The 21,958-nt window shown below is 39.5% G+C and overlaps 2 protein-coding genes and 1 pseudogene across 8 annotated transcripts in view; 2 read left to right on the forward strand and 1 right to left on the reverse strand.

Annotated features, from left to right (window-relative positions):
- SLC18B1 (solute carrier family 18 member B1) overlaps nucleotides 1-14,357 on the forward strand; it is a 27,089-nt gene extending 12,732 nt beyond the window's left edge. The window contains exons 6-14 of one of the 3 annotated variants that reach the window (XM_066373195.1): nucleotides 350-506; nucleotides 4,679-4,815; nucleotides 6,842-6,943; nucleotides 8,142-8,233; nucleotides 9,962-10,057; nucleotides 11,721-11,795; nucleotides 12,489-12,582; nucleotides 12,676-12,728; nucleotides 13,118-14,357. In XM_066373195.1, coding sequence (XP_066229292.1) covers nucleotides 350-506; nucleotides 4,679-4,815; nucleotides 6,842-6,943; nucleotides 8,142-8,233; nucleotides 9,962-10,057; nucleotides 11,721-11,795; nucleotides 12,489-12,582; nucleotides 12,676-12,728; nucleotides 13,118-13,190 — 879 coding nt within the window. In that variant the 3' untranslated portion in view covers nucleotides 13,191-14,357. The remainder of the gene's footprint in view (nucleotides 1-349; nucleotides 507-4,678; nucleotides 4,816-6,841; nucleotides 6,944-8,141; nucleotides 8,234-9,961; nucleotides 10,058-11,720; nucleotides 11,796-12,488; nucleotides 12,583-12,675; nucleotides 12,729-13,117) is intronic. The other 2 variants (XM_066373196.1, XM_066373197.1) reach the window with 2 other exon arrangements.
- Nucleotides 13,255-18,831, reverse strand: LOC136398140 (splicing regulator RBM11 pseudogene; annotated as a pseudogene).
- Nucleotides 15,788-21,958, forward strand: part of VNN2 (vanin 2) — a 21,596-nt gene continuing 15,425 nt past the window's right edge. Inside the window, exons 1-5 of one of the 5 annotated variants that reach the window (XM_066373199.1) lie at nucleotides 15,788-15,880; nucleotides 18,721-18,871; nucleotides 19,029-19,081; nucleotides 19,399-19,630; nucleotides 19,754-19,884. In XM_066373199.1, coding sequence (XP_066229296.1) covers nucleotides 19,418-19,630; nucleotides 19,754-19,884 — 344 coding nt within the window. In that variant the 5' untranslated portion in view covers nucleotides 15,788-15,880; nucleotides 18,721-18,871; nucleotides 19,029-19,081; nucleotides 19,399-19,417. Of the gene's footprint in view, nucleotides 15,881-18,641; nucleotides 18,872-19,028; nucleotides 19,082-19,398; nucleotides 19,631-19,753; nucleotides 19,885-21,958 lie in introns of all 5 variants that reach the window. The other 4 variants (XM_066373198.1, XM_066373201.1, XM_066373200.1 and 1 more) reach the window with 4 other exon arrangements.

Here is a 21,958-nt window from a genome sequence, read left to right on the forward strand (position 1 = left end):
TTTTTAAAAAAAATACCTCCTTATTGGTATTTTGCTGTCTCTCATAGCCAAGATTGGGACTCGACTACCTGAAGTGTTCCTCTGCTGTGGAAAAGAGTTATCTTTCAAGGCCAAACACTAATTTATACTAGAGTTCTTCCTCTGCTTTTCCTAGATTCATGAGAGGGATGTTAGAGATCATCCTGAAATTCATAAGTGCTTCTGTGCTGTTTGAGGAGCACAGGAAAACTATGTGTGTGTTTAAGTTGTGAAGTAGATAGAGTTTTTCAGATAATGCCCATTCAATCTTTATTTGTTCATTTTTAAAACAAAATATATTAACTTAATGTTTTTTTTCCTCTATTTGTAGGGAAGTCTTGAGATATTTACTGGACTGGGACTAGTGCTAGGGCCTCCTCTTGGTGGCTTCTTGTATCAGTCCTTCGGCTATGAGTTTCCTTTTATTTTTCTGGGATGCATAATTTTGCTGATGGTACCACTCAACCTGTATATTTTACCTAATTTTGGTAAGACTATATTTATTACTCATTTTAGAAATCTTAAATGTATTTGTATGCCTTTGTAGGAGACCAATTAATGTATGATTACTTTTATTTTATATAATCAGTAATAGATTTTTAGAGCACCCTGAAATAACGGATTCTATTTTCAGAAAAAAAAAATACTGTAGGCAACCCATTTATATAACAGCAATATTTTCTGACCTTTAGAACTAGCAAATATTTAATTTCTGATCATAAAACATCACCCTACGCAGTGCCAAGCAAAGGTCATCTTGGACTTAAATATTCAGAGTGACAAGTTGCTATGCACCACAAGTGGTACCATTCTTTTAGAAGACTGTATAGGACAGAGGGCAATCCCACACCTGTCTTTCCAGTTCTTGCAGCTGTCTGTGCAGCATGGCCCAGGTATAAGGACACAGCAGTAAGTAATGGAGTTATCCTGGCTTCAAGCTTTGTGACCCATAGGAGTTAACCTATCCTGTAACAACTCTATGGACACAGCTTCCAGGCTCTCCTCAGTCACACTCAGGGAGGCACAAATACCTTATCAGGTATTTATGGTTTGTTTATAGATCCTCCTATGCGAATGAAATTTACTGGGCAAGAGTCACCTTTATTATTAGCAAAATTGCCTAGTAACATAGTTGGCATTTACCCTTATCAGGCTACGAGGGGAACAGAGCTAGAGTTAACTTGAGAGCTGGAGAAGAGAGACCATTGCTAGAGAGGCACCATCACCTGGAAACATCATGGGGCCTGTCCTCTTTCTAACCTCACTAACATTGCAACAACAGTGGTTTCTGTAGACCAGCGTCCTGGGCTGTGCTCAGACGGGAATCGCAGATCAATTTTTGCCCGGTAATTAAGCATCTGACACCAAGTCAGATTCTCATACAGCAGAGGAAAGAGTTCTGTTAACCCTTTACCACACTGTATAAGGAAAAATGGCTTTGCTTACTAGTTAATAGTAGGACACGGTATTGAGAACTTCTGTGATTTGGTACTGGACTGGTCCCAGTGTCTGTTACCCCCTAAGCCCTGGTCTGCTCTCCTATTTCTTCCATTTGTTCCACATCTTGGTATCTTCTCAGCCCCTCTAATCGCCGCCAGCCTACTTATTTCTCTTCATTTTTGTGATTCCTCAATTAAAGTTTTCCCGTATCTTCATTGAACTTTACAAAGTCCCAAATAGATATATTTATATGAACAAAGTGGTTTGACAAACTTGTTTATCTACAGAAGGATCTTCCAGTTAGAGTGAATGGGGGAAAAGTGGCATAAAAAATTTCTAAGATTGATAATGCCAATAAGGAGTGCTTTTTAAAGTTACTGTTTTAAGAGAGCTTCCAGACAGAAGCTAGAAAATTAAATCTTTTCTTTTGATGACATTGGCAGAATTTTGTGTTCTACTCCACTCAGTTAGCTCCCTCTAGACCCACGGACAATGCGGCTCTAGCTGTGGGTGGGTAAGAGTCAGCTTTGGTCTCACCCTTTATATCTTTCTGTTCACCAAGTCCCCTCTTCTGTACTGCTCTAAAGAAATATTTCTAAAACTCGGTCATGGACATGTCAATCCTCTTATTAAAAAAGCCCTAAACCTATAAAATGTGAGCTATATCCCAAAAGTCATTAAGAGCTATTGTTAGATTTCAGCATGGGAGTCATATGAGCTGGAGTATCTCACACACACTACCTAGCTCTTATTTATCCTTCAAAATTTAATTTGTATTATCTCTTTAGGGAAGTGTTTCTGAAACTTTTCAATCATTGGATTTAATGCTGAGTAAGTGGTGCTACTGCTCTCTACTTATTTTGGTTGTTTTTTTTTTTTTTTGCTGCCTCAGAGTACCCCACGTTCCCATCTCTACCTGCAGCTCCCTGCGGTAGGCATTTTCAAGCAGGAGGTCATGTCCTTCTAAGAAGAAGATGTCAGAATTGGAGGGAGCAGAGAGAGTACCCGAGTAGCTTGGAAAAGCTTCTGAGATGATTCTCTAAGATTCACCCTAAGTTCAGACAGCTTAATTAAACTCATTATATGTTCATCTTCCTAGATGTTATTATTTTGATAACCCCATCTTTAATATAGAGTTCAAAATCCACACCAACTAGTCTCCCTGCTGACACTACTGCACTGAGCCACATGGTGGTGCTTGACCTCTTTCTAGCCCGACATGCTCCTTCTGTCCTTGAGTGTCCTGGGCTGTGCTCAGGTTTGGTTTGTATTCTGAAAAAATCTATATGTAACACTTAAAACAGCTGAAGCACTCTGTGCCTTTTTGTGTACTTGACTCCATACTGGATCATTATTCAAGAAGAATTTATTGAGTAATGAACCGAGGTGGGTGCCATTAGAGAAAGGAGGATATACAAGTGCTAATCTTGGCTCTCAAAGATCTTCCTTGTCCAAACGAGACTAGCATCACCTGTCGCCTGGATCACTGCAAAAGGTCTCCTTAAGCCAGAGCCTGGGCCTAACCGCTTGTTTGAAATCTCCAGTGATTTCTCTGGTTTCTTAGCGTGAGTTCCGAACCCCTGCATAGTCTTATCTCTACATTCTTGTGCAGTGTGATCTCTCCCCACTACATAGGTATCCCTGACCCCTGCCTTCGCCCTCCGATCTTCTCTTCCTTCATTTCCTCAAATACAATAGTTTTCCTCACTTCTTAGTCTTGGCATGTGCCATTCTTAGAATAATATGCCTGCACTATTCTGTCCTCTTTTTTGCTCATCTCAAATTCATCATCAACTTAGGTATTACTTTTGGGAAACTTTTTCTATATAGTCTTCCTGGGTTTTTTTGTTTTGTTTTGAGGTTTTTGTTTTTTTTTAGGACATGTTCTTATGTGTTCCAACAGGTGTCCTCCTAGCTCCATCCTCTCTTTCTTCACTTCTCTACGAAAAAAAGGTTTTGAGTTTGTCCTTTTGGCCTTGGTCTGCACAGCATTTCGCATGGTACCTGGCTCAAAAAAGATTTTGTTTAGTAAATTAATCAGAAGATAAGAAAGCCATCAAACAATAGTAAACAATGTAAAACAAAATATAGCTTAGGTTTTAAAATATATAATAGACTTGAAGTGCAGCAGGAAACCAGAGGAACATAAAATCTGGGGAATAATTAGGGCCAGAGCCAGAACTTACAAAGTGAACAGAGTTTGGAAAATTAGCAGGGGGAGCAAAGAAAGGAGTCATAAACTATAACTAGAGGCTTGGAAACAACCATCCCTGGTGCGGGGAGCAGTGAAGTAGGTGAGGGAATGCTGGGGAAGGGAGGTTGGTGCTCAGCTGACCTTGAATGCCACATGGACTTCACACATGATTCAGTAGCCCTCCTTTCTTTTTTTTTTTTTTGTATTTTTCTGAAGCTGGAAACGGGGAGAGACAGTCAGACAAACTCCCGCATGTGCCCAACCGGGATCCACCCGGCACGCCCACCAGGGGGCGACGCTCTGCCCACCAGGGGGCGTTGCTCTGTTGCGACCAAAACAACTCTAGCGCCTGGGGCAGAGGCCAAGGAGCCATCCCCAGCGCCCGGGCCATCTTTGCTCCAATGGAGCCTTGGCTGCGGGAGGGGAAGAGAGAGACAGAGAGGAAGGAGAGGGGGAGGGGTGGAGAAGCAAATGGGCGCTTCTCCTGTGTGCCCTGGCCGGGAATCGAACCCGGGACTTCTGCACGCCAGGCCGACGCTCTACCACTGAGCCAACCGGCCAGGGCCTCAATCCAGTGTTTTCTTTGCCAACAGGAAAAAAAAATGGTCTCGTGTTCTTTGATTGATTCAGATTCTCCTCAGCGTGCACACAGTGTTCCTTAATAAAACGTATGCCTTTTCCCAGACACCAAATGAAACATTACGGATTCTTTGTTCCATCTGGAGAAGATCACACTTGCTTCTAGCTAATAACTTATAACCTCCAAGCCCTTCCTCTCCTCACACTCTGGTCCTGGTTAATTCTTTTTGAATCTGAGACATTATTTTTAGAAAAACTAAATGTGGCCTCCAGGTTTGAATAACTTCTGCGGATAGGTTATAAGCAATGTCAGGCAAACTCAGAGGTGCAGTTATTTTGATTACCAGATAGTGATGGCCTTACCAATTTTTACCCTTTCAAAGAGATTAAATGATAGTTAAGTGATTTTAATTACTCTAATTTCTCTTTTTCATTTTTATCCCAAAGAGTCTACTCCGGTTAAACAATCATTCTGGAAACTCATCAGTTTAACCAAGGTCACCTTCATAACCTTTGTCATCAACTCGCTCAGCGCATGTTTTGGCTTCCTTGATCCTACTCTGTCTCTCTTTGTTTTAAAGAAGGTGAGTACCTGATTGCCGAAGAGCTCTGTATTGTTGAAAGGGGACGTATTTGCTTGCTCTTGGGCGCTGCTGGGTGGGAAGTTTTCCGAGTGGCTGCGAGAGGAAGGCAGAGTGAGAATTGCACACCTGTACTGTCATCTCATGTCCCTGTAACCAGGGGTCTGGTTCAGTGTCGATGAAAGAAGCCTTGCACTAAGTGGCCTCAATATCTGTCTCCTTGTTTCCAAAGCCAAGCTCAAGTCATCATAGGTCTGGCTTGCTTGGGTATCATCCTGGCTGTTTAACAAGAACACTTTTTCCTGTGTTCGTTTGAATTTCAGTGGGGAATTCGGAGTACCCAGTGGCTCATTTAATGTGACATGTCCTTCTTCTCTAACAGATACCCCCTGAATCCACTTACTTCTTAGGCTATTGCATATAATTGACTGACTATGGGCTATATTAATCTGGGGTAAGAGAGAGGAACCCAGAGCCTCTCCATTTTTTTGGTACTGAAAAATAAATACTGAATTCTAAAAAGTTTGATATCATAGAAATTTGTTTTTAGATATTTTTGAAAAATATTATTAATAATACAATCAAGTATATCACCAAACTGGTAGTTAATTATACTGGAGAATTAATATGTGTCTATAAGGCAGAAGTCTATTAGTTGCAGACCTCAATGACTCTATGTGAAGCATTGGAATTTAAAAAGCACAGTTACCAGAAAAACAACCCCTTGAAGTCACTAGAGACAGTTTTGGGTGTATAAACTACCCAAAAAGCTAAACTTGGGGACTATAATTTTAATGCATGGCCCAAGGTTTAGCAATAATAGACTACCATGCTTAAGCAATGAGCACTCAGGAGGTAACACATAAGGAGATTATTTTATATTTATGGTGACACATTCCAGTCTCATCAACAATGTGTCTCTCTCGGTCATTTTTCTCTCTGCAAGAAGTTGGGGCTAAGAAATGGGAAAAAATTATAACCGTTTTCGGGTAAACCCAAGCCACTCATATCTATCTTATAAAAAATCTTTAGAAATGTATTTTTCTTTCTATGAATTTTTTAATTCCCTTTTCTGACTTCTTACCAGTTGTTAGAATTGGTGGTTTGCTGCCCAGTTGTGGTGACCCAGCCTTTTGGGGTTGGAGGACTCTATCATATCACACCCCCCCAGGTGGGAGGGCTCTATCATATCACCCCCCAGGTGGGAGGGCTCTATCATATCACCCCCCCTGATGTAATATTAGAAGAGGCCATATTTGATTTTCGTATCTTGCTTTTATCTTTAAAGGACTGATTTTTAGCATGAGTTAATATTTGTAATAAACATTGTTAAAACATATACTGGCTTATAAATAAATCTCATGGGTTTAATTAATAAAATTAGTGGAGGAAATTTAGAAAAATGAGAACAACTCAGATAACCAAAAAAAGCTATTTATATCATGTTGGTAATAGTAACAGTATCAAAGTTATGTGGTAGCTTACTGTTTTAAAAGCCTTTTTAAATTAGATAATTGAATAATTAGATATTAATATCCCTTTGTGATGGGTAGAAGAAGTATTATCATCAATGACTTTACACCAGTGCACTCAGTCTGTGAGCAATCAGCATCACCGGTTTGCTTGTTAGAAATGGAAATTCCCACGCTTTTTGAATAAAAAATTCTAGGGTTAGGGCTCAACAACTTCTTTTAATAATTTCTCTGGGTAACTTTTATGCATGCTGAAGTTTACAAAGCATTTATTTACATGTAAAAAACTGTGATTCATAGAAACAAAATTATATGTTTAATGTTAAATGCTACAAAGTAAAAAATCTAAGATGTCTGACTTCTGCTTTGATTTGGTTTTTTTCCCCTCATAGAAAAAAAAGCAATCCATTGACAAAATCAAAACAAAAATTAAGAAGGATACTGATTTTATTAATAGACTAATGGTAGATAACAACAGCTAAAGAAATGATAGAAAATAGATGTTTATTTGAAAAGTGACTGAATTGTGTAACTTTATTGCAAGACTTCTTTTACAGTTTAATTTACCAGCTGGATACGTGGGCCTGATATTCCTGAGTATGGCACTACCCTACACCATTTCTTCACCACTCTTTGGTCTACTAAGTGACAAAATGCCAGTACGTACAGTTATTTATATTTCAGAATTGTGTTTGTATGTTTAGACCAGTGGTCTAGAATCAATGCCTCTAGACCTCTAGAGGTCCATTGATTCAAGTTGACATATTCATTTTTAAAATTTTAGCTTTATTGAGGTATAATTGACCAAATTGTAAGATATTTAAAGTATACATCATGGAGAATTATTAAATACACACACACACACACACACACACACACACACACACACTGTGAAAGAAATCTCTCCATGCAATTAATGAAAACATTCATCACCTCATCTATTTATCATTTTGGGGGGAGGTAAGAACATTTAAGTTTTAATATATTCAATTTTTTGAGCTGACAATGAGATTCCAGAGTGGGGTTCCAGTGGCTTCCAACCTGCCATTATCCTGAAGAGGTTCATTTTTTTTTTCTTTTTTTTTTTTAGTGAGAAAGACAGAGACAGAGAGAGATAGAAGGAGATAGATAGGGACAGACAGACAGGAAGGGAGAGAGATGAGAAGCATCAATTCTTTGTTGCAGCATCTTAGTTGTTCATTGATTGCTTTTTCATATGTGCCTTGACCCTATGATTTCTTTTTTTTTTTATAAATGTTTTTTAATTTTTTATTTATTCATTTTAGACAGGAGAGAGAGAGAGAGAGAGAGAGAGAGGAGAGACAGAAAGAGAGAAGGGGGGGGAGGAGCTGGAAGCATCAACTCCCATATGTGCCTTGACCAGGCAAGCCCAGGTTTTGAACCGGCGACCTCAGCATTTCCAGGTCGATGCTTTATCCACTGCGCCACCACAGGTCAGGCGACCCTATGATTTCTAGTCTGCATTCAAGTAGTTTATATGAAATAATTTTAGTGGGTTATTTTTTTAATAATGTAAATTTTCTAGAAATTTTACTTGCCAGGTAGAGTCTTGTAGTGACTGTTTTTTACATTGTTCTATTTGAAGTAGTTCATCATGTACAGAATCTGCCACCATGCCCTTTCCAAGGAACCCCTGTTTCACACACTCCTTATCTTGGGGTACGCTGTCCTTGCTTTTGTGTTTACCACTTACCTATTTCCTCGTGTAGGTAGAGTTTTGTTTTCTTCGATATATTTGAATTTTTAAATATGATGACCTGTGTTCCTCAGTAATGTGTAAAATACTCTTTGACAATGGATGGTGTGAAGAGTTCCTTTTGTCCCTTTCTCCACCAGCATCTGAGGAAATGGTTTCTGGTTTTTGGAAACATCATCACAGCGGTGTGCTACATGCTGTTGGGACCTGTTCCAGTCTTGCACATTAAAAGGTAATTTTTTTTCTTCTCTATTTTTTTGGTCAAATAGCATTAAGAAGTGTTTCAGAAAATTTGATGTAATACTGGTTTGGCTTAGTATTTTGAACCTTATTATTGAAATAATTACCTTGATTTGTGACTATATTGAATTGTTAGACTGACGGTATTTTACCTTACTGGAAGCTAGCAGTGGTACAAGCAAATCTGTATTAAGTGAGAAATATGCATATTCTCCCTTTGTGTTTCAATTGCACACTTGTTTGTTGGCACCTGCCTTAGCTAACAGCTCTTAGAATATGGTTTTGTTTTTGCTACTCCTCCTTGCTCCGTAAGGCAGGGACCAAATTTTTACTTGTTTTTTTTCTGTATCATCCTTAATATGTAGTAGTTGCTCATTAAAGCTTATTTAATATAATTTATTTGCTGAATAAAGTGAGCAAATTACTTCTGGGATAAAGCATGATGTGGAAAGAGCAAGGCTTTCAGAATCCTTCAGATTTGCCATTACATCCTGGCTTAGCCACTTACTAGCTATATGAACTTGGGCAAATCACTTAACTGCCAAGAGCCTCATTTTTATCTACCAGAAAGAGTGACTAATAGTACTGTTGAAATAACTTTCTATGCACAAGAAGCTGCTCCTGTCTGGGTGCTACATCAGCAAACTAAAACTTAGATGCCTTTGTGTTCCTGTAAATGTTGTCCTTAACCAGAAACACAGGCTAGAACAGGGGTCCCCAAACTACGACCCCGTGGGCTGCATGCAGCCCCCTGAGGCCATTTATCCGGCCCCGCTGCACTTCCGGAAGGGGCACCTCTTTCATTGGTGGTCAGTGAAAGGAGCATAGTTCCCATTGCAATATTGGTCAGTTTGTTGATTTAAATTTACTTGTTATTTTAAATATTGTACTTGTTCCCGTTTTGTTTTTTTACTTTAAAATAAGATATGTGCAGTGTGCATAGGGATTTGTTTATAGTTTTTTTTATAGTCTGGCCCTCCATCGGTCTGAGGGACAGTGAACTGGGCCCCTGTGTAAAAAGTTTGGGGACCCCAGGGCTAGAGGGTCCTCAAACACCAAGGTAGCTCTGGCCCTTCTCACTCCTAACAGGGTTGACTCTGTAGCCCAGCCGATCAGGTAATTTTTGGTTTTCTCTTCCTCGTTCATTATTCTTTATCCTTTAAAAGGTTCCTAGCTTCTGCCTCCTTTTGCACTACTCTGAGAGGAGATGGTTTGTATCACCTAAATAGTCTTTAATAATTTTGTTAACAGGATTCACATCTCAGGGATGCTGCAGGATGCAGTGAGCTAAAGGGTGTTAAGTAACTGGCATAGCACCTCCGACATGGTACAAATATCAGTTTCCTGTCACTTTACCACCTCCCTTCTCTGACATTTTCAGTTGATTGACTTTCAAAGCCAACTAACTAACTGAAGGAAAAACAGTAGCATTAGCATTTCCACCAATTTTAAGTGGATTTTTTATGGTGACAATAAGGCAGGTTGACATGTGATATATGCGACAAAAGACATTGAGGTACCAAGATGAATTGACCCCTGCCCCAAATATAAGGAGCTAAATAAACGATGCTGTCACTGAATGAAATGGGATCAGATGGGAATGAGGACAAGGGTCCAGAATCTGTAGAAGGACCTTGTCAGGGGTCCTGCCTGCCATCCTTACCATGAAGCTTTATGTCTCTTAAAGTGCTATTTTTTTTTCTCCGAAACTCTTTTGCAGTCAGCTGTGGCTGCTGGTGTTGATGTTAGCCATGAATGGCATCTCTGCTGGAATGAGTTTAATTCCCACTTTCCCGGAGATTCTCAGCTGTGCCTAGTAAGTTACTTCCGTTGCTTCAAGAAACTGTATTTTGAATAGTTGTGAGCACCAGAGGCTTTCTTGAATTTCTCAATTTTGAAAGATTTTGGATTTTTTTTCTGCAATAGTACATCTTTATGATTTCATGTCAAACACTGTTGTAATATATACAGTATGTACAATAATAAAATAAATGATAATAAGATCTAGTAATAGTAATACCATAATAGCTAAAATAGGTTGTGGGTAGAGACTTGGTTTATAGCTCTGTACAGATGTACTTTAAAAAAAAATCAAAGCAAAATGGAAAAACCTCAGTATTATTCCTCTCTCATGGGGGCGGTCCATGCAAGAGCATAGAGTGACCAGGTAAAATGATTCTAGGACCAATTTTGATGTGTGGAGATTTTTCTAAGCCATTCTTTTATACCATCTGGATGTCCTACAATTCAATTCAGTTCTGACACTGACCAACCAGAGATAGCATCAGATTTCACAGGCTAAGGGCTCAGTCCCACAGGATTGCTCCACTTCTGGTGCCAATCACAAGTCCAGTGTATCACCTGCACTTCTGACCAACAGGCTAGAAATCAGATGTTCCCACGGTCCCCTCCTTGGGTATGATTAACTTGCCGGAGCAGCTCACCACACTCCGGAAACCAGTTTAATCCCTAGATTATGGTTTGTTAACAAAGGGTGATAAAAGGCAGGAATCAACAGCCAGAGCTACATATGGTGAGGTCCTGAACAAAGGAGCTTCTTGTCCTCCTGGAGTTTGGGGCCCTGCGTGATAGCATGTGTAAGCATTTCGGTTCACTAACCAGAAAGTTGTCTGCACCTTGTTATTTTGAGTTTTTATGGAGGTTTCATTACTTAGGCATGGTTGATTAACTCATTGACCATTGGCAATTGATTCAACCTCCAGCCCCACTTCCCTCCCAGAGGTGAATGGTGCGGATGGCGTGGAGGAGAATTAGGGGTGGGCATACTGAAAACTTCAACTCTTTAATCACAAGAATGGCTCTCCTGGCAGCCAGCCACCATCCTTAGGTGTCTTCCAAAAGTCACCTCATGAGTTTAACAAAAGACTTCTATTGCCTTCCATTAGTTAGGAAATTTCAAGGATTTTAGGAGCCCTGTGCCAGAAATGGACTAAGAGACCAAACATGTATTACTTATTGGAAAGCACAGTATCACACCCAGCCTGGTCACTTGGCCATCAGGCTTTTGTTTAGTAGGCATGGTGATGTAGCAAGAACACAAAGTGAACTTCAGGCAGAATATTGATAAGTAGGCTGTGTCAATTCAACACCTCTCCCAGGAATGAGCAGCTGCCCCTGCATTTTCTAAAAGCTCATTATTCTGTTTACATGGTCATCTCATTTTAAGAATTTCTTAAATATATGTTTTTCTGAGCACTGATTGTCAGTAGGTCATGATTCTTAATATTGTATTCTATACCTCCAACAGAATTATTTTTTAGAAAACCATGAAGTTATAAGCATCAGTATGAAAATTCCTTTAAATTAGTTTAGCTTTTTATCTTAGCAATGGAGTATTCTTGCTGTTGGTTTTGTCCAGATTAACCTTGGCTTATTTTCGTTTCTCTATTATACACAGTTCTTGTCTATCACACAGGCTTCCTTTTAACTCACAGATACACTCTTGTCCCTCTTTGCAGTGACAATGGGTTTGAAGAAGGATTAAGTACACTGGCACTCGTATCAGGTCTCTTTAGTGCAATGTGGTCAGTTGGGTGAGTAGCCATTGAATTCCATTCATACCTGCAAAGTGGAAAATACAGTCTCTAAATTACAGAGGAAGAGGTTGAGTCACCAGATGAGTTGCCCAGGGGCACCTAATTCATTTAGGGCAGAACCGCAGTTTGAACCTACATCTTCTGACTCTAAGATCATTGATTATGCCAGCAGTTTTAATACCAAATCAAAATGGTCCCATATACTTTGTCCTATAAAAATTATACTTTTAAGTTCATTTATGAGGAGCATAGCTAAGTTTTTAAAATTTATACGTTTATTATTATTTTTTTACTCTCTAATATACCCTAGGGGGTAACTGTATGCAGGCAATGTAGATATTGTCCATAAATATGTATTGAATGAAGTTATTTTTAATTCAAATACTGAGGAGAGTAGAGAGAATACTGGTCATCTTTAAAAAAAATTTTTATTAGGCACCAGCTTTTCAGAAGCAGTTACAATTTTACAATGGTTTAGTACAGTTAAGCGTCATCATTATTGAGTAGAATTATTTTCTGATACCCAATGCAATGTCCAGAAATTGCCTTTTTCCTTTAGTACTTAAAGTTTCCATTTAAAGAAGACCTGTGGCTAAAGGATCATGCAGCCTTTTTGGGATGAAACTCTTCTTCTTCTTTTCCTTTTTTTTTTTTTCACTACTTAATGCCCTTTCTTCTTTTCTTTGTTAGTGCTTTCATAGGACCGACCCTAGGTGGATTTCTGTATGAGAAAATTGGTTTTGAATGGGCAGCAGCTATACAAGGTCTGTGGGCGCTCACAAGTGTGAGTAATCAGACTTTTCATTTTTTTCTTACATTTGTGGAGAAATGTGGCTTGGAGAATTGACATTAACAAGTACCTTTAATTGTGTTAAAGGGATTAATGATGGGCTTGTTTTATCTGTTGGAGTACTCAAGGAAAAGAAGAAGGTATGGTTAACTCTTGAGCTTTTTTCTCCCTTTAACTGTTGGCCTATGGGAAGCCTGGTTGGGTAGCTTATTTGGTTAGAGCATCATCTCAATATGCCAAGGTTGCCGGTTTGATCCCCCATCAGAGCACATACAAGACTCAACCAATGAATGCATAAATGGGTGGAAAAACAAATCAATGTTTCTCTTCCTCTCTCTCTCTAAAAAAAAAAAAAAAGAAAAATTAAGTTGGCCTGTGGAAATGAAAAAGAAAAGCCATTTTTGTGGGCACTTTGAGCCTCAGGTCTTGGTAGATACAGTTCAGGAGGTAGTTGGGTAGAGGTGTAGGTGGTGATGTTTTTTTTAAGATGAGAAATGTTGAAGTTTCTCTTCTTCTTCCTTCGTTGTAGATTGAAACTTCAAAATATCCCTGGCACAGAGGAGGAACGAAGTGCTCTCCTGCCTGATGAAAACCAGCCTTGAGAATCTTGGATTATACAGGGTTGGGAGATGGATGTTCCTGGCCTTGATCATTAAAATTAGAAAGTTAAAAATGTTTTCTTAATATTACGCTGGTGTCCATGAACCCGATACCAGCGTCCTGAAAGTGTCCACATATTTTTGGATGATCTGCGTTGGGCTGCACATACTGCTGTCCTGCAAAGCTGGCCTGCTGAACCAGCCATCTTTGAAGCATTACATATGAAAAGAGTGGTTGAAAATCAACCAGACTTTGTGCTTGAAGATGTTGTTGAGCCTGGGTCTCCGGTTTCCTCTGTTGTGTACTTTTCATTCTAAATTCACTGATTCTATGTATGTACCTATTTATATTAATAAGGAAAGAAATAATATACTTAAGGGAAAAAGCTGATGTGCTTAAAGATAATATAAACAACTCAATATATGTAGAGTAATTACTGTGAAATCAGTTTTTAAAATATATGCTTTATCTGTATCCTGAGATTTTTGTTTTTGTTCAAAGGCAAAATTCTGCCTCCCATGCAAAAAGTTCATAATATTCCCTGGCCCTCAGATCTTCTAAAAATTTTGTGTGGAAGGTAGAAAAATAACATTACTTGAGATTTCCACCTGACCTGCGGTGGCTCAGTGGGTAAAAGTGTCGACCTGGAACGCTGAGATCACCGGTTCGAAACCCTGGGCTTGCCTGGTCAAGGCACATATGGGAGTTGATGCTTTCTGCTCCTCCCCCCTTCTCTCTCTCTCCCTCTCTCTCTCTCCCTCTCTTTTTCTGTCTCCTCTCTCTAAAAAATTAATAAGTAAAATCTAAGAAAAAATGGCTTTCTCACTTAAAAATAAAAGAGATTTCCATTTTTGCAACCTACTTCCAATTACGATCTGGATTTATAAGCAGTGCTCGGTATAACATTCATTTTCCATAGTGACTGTTTGAGTTCTACCATCTTTTTCTAAAAAACTTATTTCCAGTAGATATATCCATTCCTAGAGCAGGTGGTTCCACAGGAATGCTTGTATGTTCGGGAAGGGGTTCTCCTGACTTTATGTAAAATGCATACTATTGTCTAAGAGAGAGAATCTCTGTTGTGCCACTCTCATACTTCCTAATCCATTTCCATAGTGTATCAGCCACATTTACCTTTTTTAAATAAAAGAAATGGTTTTATCTGTTTAGTCATTCAAAAATATTTATTTGCCGGCGAATCTGTGGATAGAGCGTCGGCCTGGTATTTGAGCGTCGGCCCCAGATGGGGTTGCTGGGTGGATCCCAGTCGGAGTACATGCGAGTGTCTGCCTCACTATCTCTCCTGCTCTTAATATACATAATGTCTTTCCTGCCTTATGATAGATACTAGAGATTTTGCTGTGATCAGGATAAATACAATCTCTGCCTTTATCTGACTTATAATACTTCAAGGGAAGGGCAAACAATAGATAAATACCAGAATTTCTAATTATCTTACCAAGATGCTAGGAAGGAAAACAAATTGGTGATATGAGAGAGGAGCTGGCTAGAATTGGTTAGGTGTAGAGTCCTAATTCAGACAAGGCTTCTCCATGGAGGTGGGACTTGAGAACTCAGATCTGAAGGGTGAGAATGAGGCAGCCGTTCTGACCCAAAGCAATCCATGGCGTGTGCAAAGGGGCTGTTTTTTGTTAACAAAAAAAAGACAAATAGAGAAAGTATACATTGTTTCATTTTTAAGTTTTTGTCATTCAAGACAATTTTGAACACCAAATCAGTTAAGTCACATATTTTGAAAATGACCACCATGAAATCTGTTGTTGGATAAATTCTGATAGTGTTTTCCTTGTAAAAGAGTTAAAGTCTGTGTAGATAAATATTTAAACGTAACATTAATACCTTTTATTCACACACTTTCTGAACTTTGGGGTGTATTCGTTTCCTGTATTGTTTTCTCTTTTATCACTATTACTAGGTTGCTTTTCCCTCTTTTTTGGTTGACAAAGACCAAAGTCACTTGGTTGTTGGTGAGTCCATTCCTAAGAGCTAGGTCCTGCCTCAGGCTTGTGCATTAGGAAGTGGCCCTATCATCTCATAATAAGAAAGCAGAAGCATTGGATTATACACTGCCCTTGCATCTTCTGAAGAAAAAAATATCTCCGGTAAAGCAGCAATATTAATTGGGAAAAAAATGCATAAGGAAGGAAGACCCGGCCGCAAATTCTTCGTTAGGTAGCTAGGAAATTTGTCTCACACAGCCCTCAAGACCTTGGTTAGTTGATTCAGAAAAATGAATACTCCCACATAGATACTGTGCATTAATTGATCTTCCATAGAAACAAAGTCCATTCAGCAGAGCTATGGCATATGACTCTGATTCTGGGTGTGCAAAGCAGACCAACACAAGACTTTTGCTTTTCTTCTCTGTCTTTGCACGCAGTCACATTGGTTAACCGTGCAGCCGATAAGAAACTGAAAGTAACCGCTCATAAAGACATTCCTTCACTGGGAACTCGAATCTCTCCGTTAACACTGTCCTGTCCTCTTCCAGAGCAGGGAGCAAGATGCAGGAAGTGCTGGGATTTTACCCAACTTCCCTGTTTGCTTCTCCACCCAGGAGGGGGCGGGGTCATGAGTAGTTTTTCTCAGAAACTGTCAGGCTTGTTTTCCAGAGTGGCTGGCTGTGCCTTTTCACATTGTCACAGCAGTGAATGAGTATTCCAGTTTCTTGGTAAGTTGTGTGTGTGTGTGTGTGTGTGTGTGTATGTGTGTGTGCCTAAAAAAGTGTATTATATGTGAATTAAGGAGTTAGAACTATTGATGAGAGGGAGAATCTATGATACAGTTGGAGGGAAAACATTCAAAATAAGCTGGTAGAAATGGGCTTTAAGTTAATAGTTTCAGGATAAACCATTAAAGGCAGACTGACATGGAAGAAAGGAAACCAGAAAGACTTTGTGGAAAGAGGACAATGATAAAATAAAGAATACGAACTGGTTGATGTCTTTTTAACAAATTAGTAGACAAGAACAGGTGGGCATAGAAGCAGAGGGAATTAAAGACCAGGCTAAAAGCTGCACTAAGCATTGCCCTCAGATAGGGCTCTGTCTTCTGGGCACGAGGTAATAATAACAGCAGAAGTTATTTAGTAGATATTTTCACTTTTCTGCAAATGAGGGAAACTGTGGCACTGAGAGACACATCACTTACTTATAGTCACCTGATTAGGAAGTGATTCAGACCCAGGCATTCTGGCTTCAGCATCCATATCATTAACCATACCATTATCTGAGGCCATCATGACTCATAACTAGTGCAGGAAAAAAATTTACGCATGTAAGTTATCGGTAACTAGATACAGGACCATACGGAATTTAGTTATGTCCATCTAGAGCAGTGGTAGTCATCCTGGTCCCTGCCGCCCACTAGTAGGCATTCCAGCTTTCATGGTGGGCGGTAGCGGAGCAACCAAAGTATAAATAAAAAGATAGATTCAACTATAGTAAGTTGTTTTATAAAGATTTATTCTGCCAAACTTAGCGAAAATCTGACATAAAGTACTTGGTAAGTAATTATTATTATATGCTTTAACTTGCTGTAACTCTGCTTTATAAATTTTATAAAGTAAAGTTACTTCTCTACTTTATAAATCACCATTACTGTGGAACCAGTGGGCAGTTAGAAAATTTTACTACTAACAGATACAAAAGTGGGTGGTAGGTATAAAAAGGTTGACTACCCCTGACCTAGAGGAAAGTTCTAGAGCATATGTGTATTACAGAAGAATAATGTGCTAAAGAAAAATAATATGAATATAAGAATTAACTTAGACTTGGGGTGGTGAGTACACAATGGAATATACAGATGATGTTTTATAGAATTGTACACCTGAAACCTGTATAATTTTGTTAACCCTTTGAGTAGTGAGTTTTTCTCATGCTCGCTGATCCTCAGGAATGAGTTCTTTTTCAAAAAATAAAATTAGTTCCAGTTAACAGTTTTATTAATGTAAAATCATGTTTGTTTGATAATTTATGGAAACAAGAAGAACATACATTTATCTTTTTTTAATGTTGCCTTACACATTTTTAAAATAATTTTTTTTTTTATGATTGTACTCTGGATGGTCAGGAGGCACGAGGATGTACACGAACAATTGTAGTACTCAAACGGTTAGCCAAGGTCACCCCAACAAATTCAATAAAAATTTTTATAAAAAATTGTAGTCTTGAGCACTACAAAATGGCTAGCTTCTATTTCTCCGTTGTTTCTCCAGGCCATTTGGACATTATTCAGTAACAATCATGTAATTCCATCTGGCCTGTGTTACCTGGTCTCTATGACTACTTGAAGGAAGACCCCAGAAACTAGAGTTACCAGGCTAGGATAAAACAAACACTCCCTCTCCTGGTGCCTAAAGGAGCAGAACCCTCTGGCGAGTCGCTGCCCACCCAGAGCATAAACCAAAGCAGAAGGTCAGGGGTGGTAGGAAGAGTCACTGGCCTCGGAAAGAAGAGAGCAGATAGAATCCAGGGAAGTGGAAGGCTTCACCTAGACCCGCCTGTCATTGCTACTTATCTTAGACCTCCTCTATGCTTTTTACATCCTTACCTACTGAAAATTGATCAATAGTTATCTTCTCATTTTGTTCTCGCCTAGCTGAGAGGGCAAGGGAGCTCCTCAGGGACTGTTTTATAAGGGCACAAATCCCATTCTTGAGGGCTCCACCCTCATGACATAAACGCCTTGCAAATGCCCCACCTCCTAATACCATCACAGTAAGGATTAAATTTCAACATACAAGTTTGGGGAGTGGGGGGCACACAAATAATCAGTTTATATTGCCAACCAAGAGGAATTTTTTAAAGTATCTTTTGGTGAATGCAATGAACTTTGGGCAGAGTTGGATCAGAGCTAAGGTTAGTGATCTGCTAGCAAAATCATCAACCACAGAGCTGCCTACCGTTGGGGCCTCAGCAGAAGAACATGCTGCCAGTTCAAAGGGGCTTTAGCAGCTCAGCGTCCCACAGTCCTCAACTTAGGAGAGCAAAAGGCAGAGAGGGTAGTTTAAACCACATGAATTTTCTGGTGCTCCAGCTCAAAAACCGTTGGCTCCTGGCCACTTCCTGTGACACAACCCTTTCCATCCAGTAGGGCATAACACGTACTCTTAGATTTTCTCTTGGTTTAGCTGTCTGAAGAGTTGAACAGCCATCCAAGTTCAGAGCTAGAGGAACCCCTCACCTGAGTGGGACCTGGCGCCAAAGATGGTTCAAGTTCAGTCTGGTTCTGCTCAAGCAGTCATTTCCTTCCAAAAAGGCAGATTCAAACAATCTTTTGAACACATAGGAAAGCCATGTGCTTTTTTGTTTTTTTGTTTTGTTTTATTTTTTTTTGTGTGTGTGTGTACAATTATCAAGAGAATAATTTGTAAAGAAGAACCAGGGTTTTCTTGCTTCTGATTTTGATGTGTCATCCTTGCTGCCAAGCAGGAAGTGCCGTCAGGGACTGTACATGCTATTTCCAACCCCTCACGTCTCAGCTCCCGTACTGTCCTTTCGTTTCTGGGAGAGAGGCCAGACGAGGACGTCCTTCAGGCTGTGGCAGAGCCCAGAACTGCTCCCCACCATCCTGTGCTCCTTGGGGTTTTTGCTGTGTCTCCACCGTGTGGTTGATGTGCATCTGTCATGTTGTTTGGCAAGATCCAGGAGTTGGTGACCAGGTACCCTGTTCCCCGTCCTATCCCCAGTACCCTATATAAACTAGATTTGTTTAATTGAACAGGAGTTGCTCTGTGGGCCTAAGAATTAAATCACACTAAGCAGTCAGGATTAACACCTATTTGTGTTAATGATACTCATCCCATCTTAATGTTACAGAGAACCTTCACGTGTCTGACTCTCAGAATAAATTTGTGAAGGAAATCGAGCAGGTATTTTGTGTTATAATGTTTTACATGACAGTTATTTTAGTTACTATATTTTTCTATTAATTAAAGGGTACAATGGGACTACATTTGAATTTTGTTTTTTGAAATTTGACATCAAATTTTATCAACATTGCATGTTGTACATTCTTTGTAATACTTTTTGATTGTGTTCATTTAATGGCAATATTTTTCTCTCAAAATTGGTTGAGTGTAATAATATTCATAAGACTATAAAATAAGAGCTCAGTAGCTGGCAGTCATATGTTACATAAATGTACCAACCTATATAAATGCTATGTAAATATTCCTTACACTTTCAGAAATCTCTAGACCTTGGCCATGACCACTTTCTCCTTTCAAACCACTGTGGCAGTTTTTGCCCTGATTTTCCTGCATGCCGGTGCCCTGTATACTTTCACAGCTGCAGTATATGAACACGCTGTCATACTGCCAAAGAAAACAGAGACACCTGTTTCTCCAGACGATGCCTTGCTCCTTATGAACAAGAATATTGATGTTCTGGAGAGAGCGATTAAGCAGGCAGCTGAGAAGGTATTCTTTTACTTCTACTAATCACACTTTATTGTAAGGACATGAGATCTGGTGGAAGGCTAGAGGGCTGCATTGTCTATGTTACATGTGGAGAAATAATTTGATTTGACTGGTTTTGAACAGGGTGCTCATATCATTGTGACTCCAGAAGATGCACTTTATGGATGGAAATTTACCAGGGAAACTGTTTTCCCTTACCTAGAGGATATTCCAGACCCTCAGTTGGACTGGATTCCATGTCAGGACCCCCACAGGTATTTTATATCTCCAGATTGTGTGTACAGAAGCGCTATAACCCTCTAAAATGTGTGCACTCGCTACAGCAAAATGATACATTCTGAATTACCATGTATGTGGTGTATGTTAGTAGTATATTTATCTTGTACCATTGAACAATCATCTATGATTTAATATCATTAAATTTGAAGAAAATATATAAAGGAGATGTTTGTAACCAAAACTAGAGACTAAGGGGAAGAAGATCTCAGGGACACAAGTAGTAAATTAACTTCTGAAGTGGATGGGGGTTGTTATTGGAAAATATTTCAATGTCTCTCTTTGCAGGTACCATATTGCAATTTTATAGAGTCTCTTTTCTAGGGTCTGCTTCTCAGGCAGAAAGGCCTCACTACGTATGTACTTTCTAGTAAGTCATAAAACCTTATTCTTTGCAACTGCATTTTTCTAAGCCACAAAGGTAATTCTCCTGAGAAAAAGTAATCTAGAAATATTTTAATATGAAATGTTTGCTAGATATAGATATAGATTTAATATATAAGTCCTACTCCCTCGGAAGCCTTGGATTACTGAGATGCATACTGCACCCTTCAAAACTTGCAGGGGAAGGTCGCCCACTCTGTCACACCTACTCTCCCTCAGCTTTCAGAGCCTCTCAGTCTGTCATCCTCTCATACTCTCTCTCATTCTTTTATCTCAAATTAAGTTTATTAAACATTCCTCTGCCATTTTTGCTGGAGGATTGTGGCCACTAAACTTTTTTTAGGCACCTTTGGTTATTGTGACTTTTATATAAAGGCTATTAGAAATTACTTCCCTTTGCTCTACAGAGATTAACTACACAAAGAAGAGAATGCTGGGCTACATGACACTGGACAGTTCCATCTTTCCATCCTTCTTGTTCTGAGCTGATCTCTTTATGGTGTTTGCAAGAGCTTTTATTTTGAAAAAAAAAAAAAAAAAAGATGGCAACGAAAGGATAGTCTTTCTACATAGAAGTATTGAGAATTGGGAGAACCAGGATATTTTCAATCTAACAGTAGGGTTGAGTTCTGAATCTCCTGTTAAAAACAACATATTTTGCAAAGGCCCTTGCTGGGTAGTTCAATTAGTTAGAGCATCCCCCGATACCTGAAGTTTGCAGGTTTGATCCTCAGTCAGTGTACATATGAGAATCAACCAATGAATGCATAAATAAGTGGAACAATAAGTCGATATTTCTCTGTCTCTCTCTCTCTCTCTAAGATCAATCAATAAATAATAGAAATTAAGCCCTGGCCAGTTGGCTCAGTGGTAGAGCGTTGGCCTGGTGTGCGGAAGTCCCTGGTTCGATTCCCGGCCAGGGCACACAGGAGAGGCGCCCAGCTGCTTCTCCACCCCTCCCCCTCTCCTTCCTCTCTGTCTCTCTCTTCCCCTCCCGCAGCAGATGGGCTCTGGGGATGGCTCCTTGGCCTCTGCCCCAGGCGCTAGAGTGGCTCTGGTCGTGACAGAGCGACGCCCAGGATGGGCAGAGCATTGCCCCCTGGTGGGCGTGCCGGGTGGATCCCGGTCGAGCGCATGCGGGAGTCTGGCTGACTGCCTCCCTGTTTCCGGCTTCAGAAAAATACAAAAATAAATAAATAAATAAATAAATAAATAAATAATAGAAATTAAAGAAAACAACATATATTGCAAATTTATGGATAAGTCAAAGATCACAGTAACTATGGGAACTAGTAAAAGTTGGGGGACAGGTTTTTCCATATAGTTAGTAAATGCCAGTTTTATAGCCCCACAGTAGAGGAACATATTTTGACAGAAAATGGTCTTGCATTACCACCCAATATAGTTCAATTTAATTCATTCATCTTTTTATTCATTCAACCGTTATTTGTTGAGCACCTAGTATGTGCCAGATGCTATTCAAGGAGTAGTGGAGACAGCACTTAATAAAACAAAGTCTACACCCTTCATTTGGCTAATGAATATTTAGTGGGAGAAGATACTTTTATTAGACTGTATCATGATAAGAAGAGGGGAGATGTGGTGCTTGGGTGGGATGAGTTATAAGACCTATTGTGGTTATTTTAAAATTGGGGTTGACTATGGAGC

This window comes from Saccopteryx leptura, chromosome 3, assembly GCF_036850995.1.
Source record: "Saccopteryx leptura isolate mSacLep1 chromosome 3, mSacLep1_pri_phased_curated, whole genome shotgun sequence".
Classification (NCBI taxonomy): domain Eukaryota; kingdom Metazoa; phylum Chordata; class Mammalia; order Chiroptera; family Emballonuridae; genus Saccopteryx; species Saccopteryx leptura.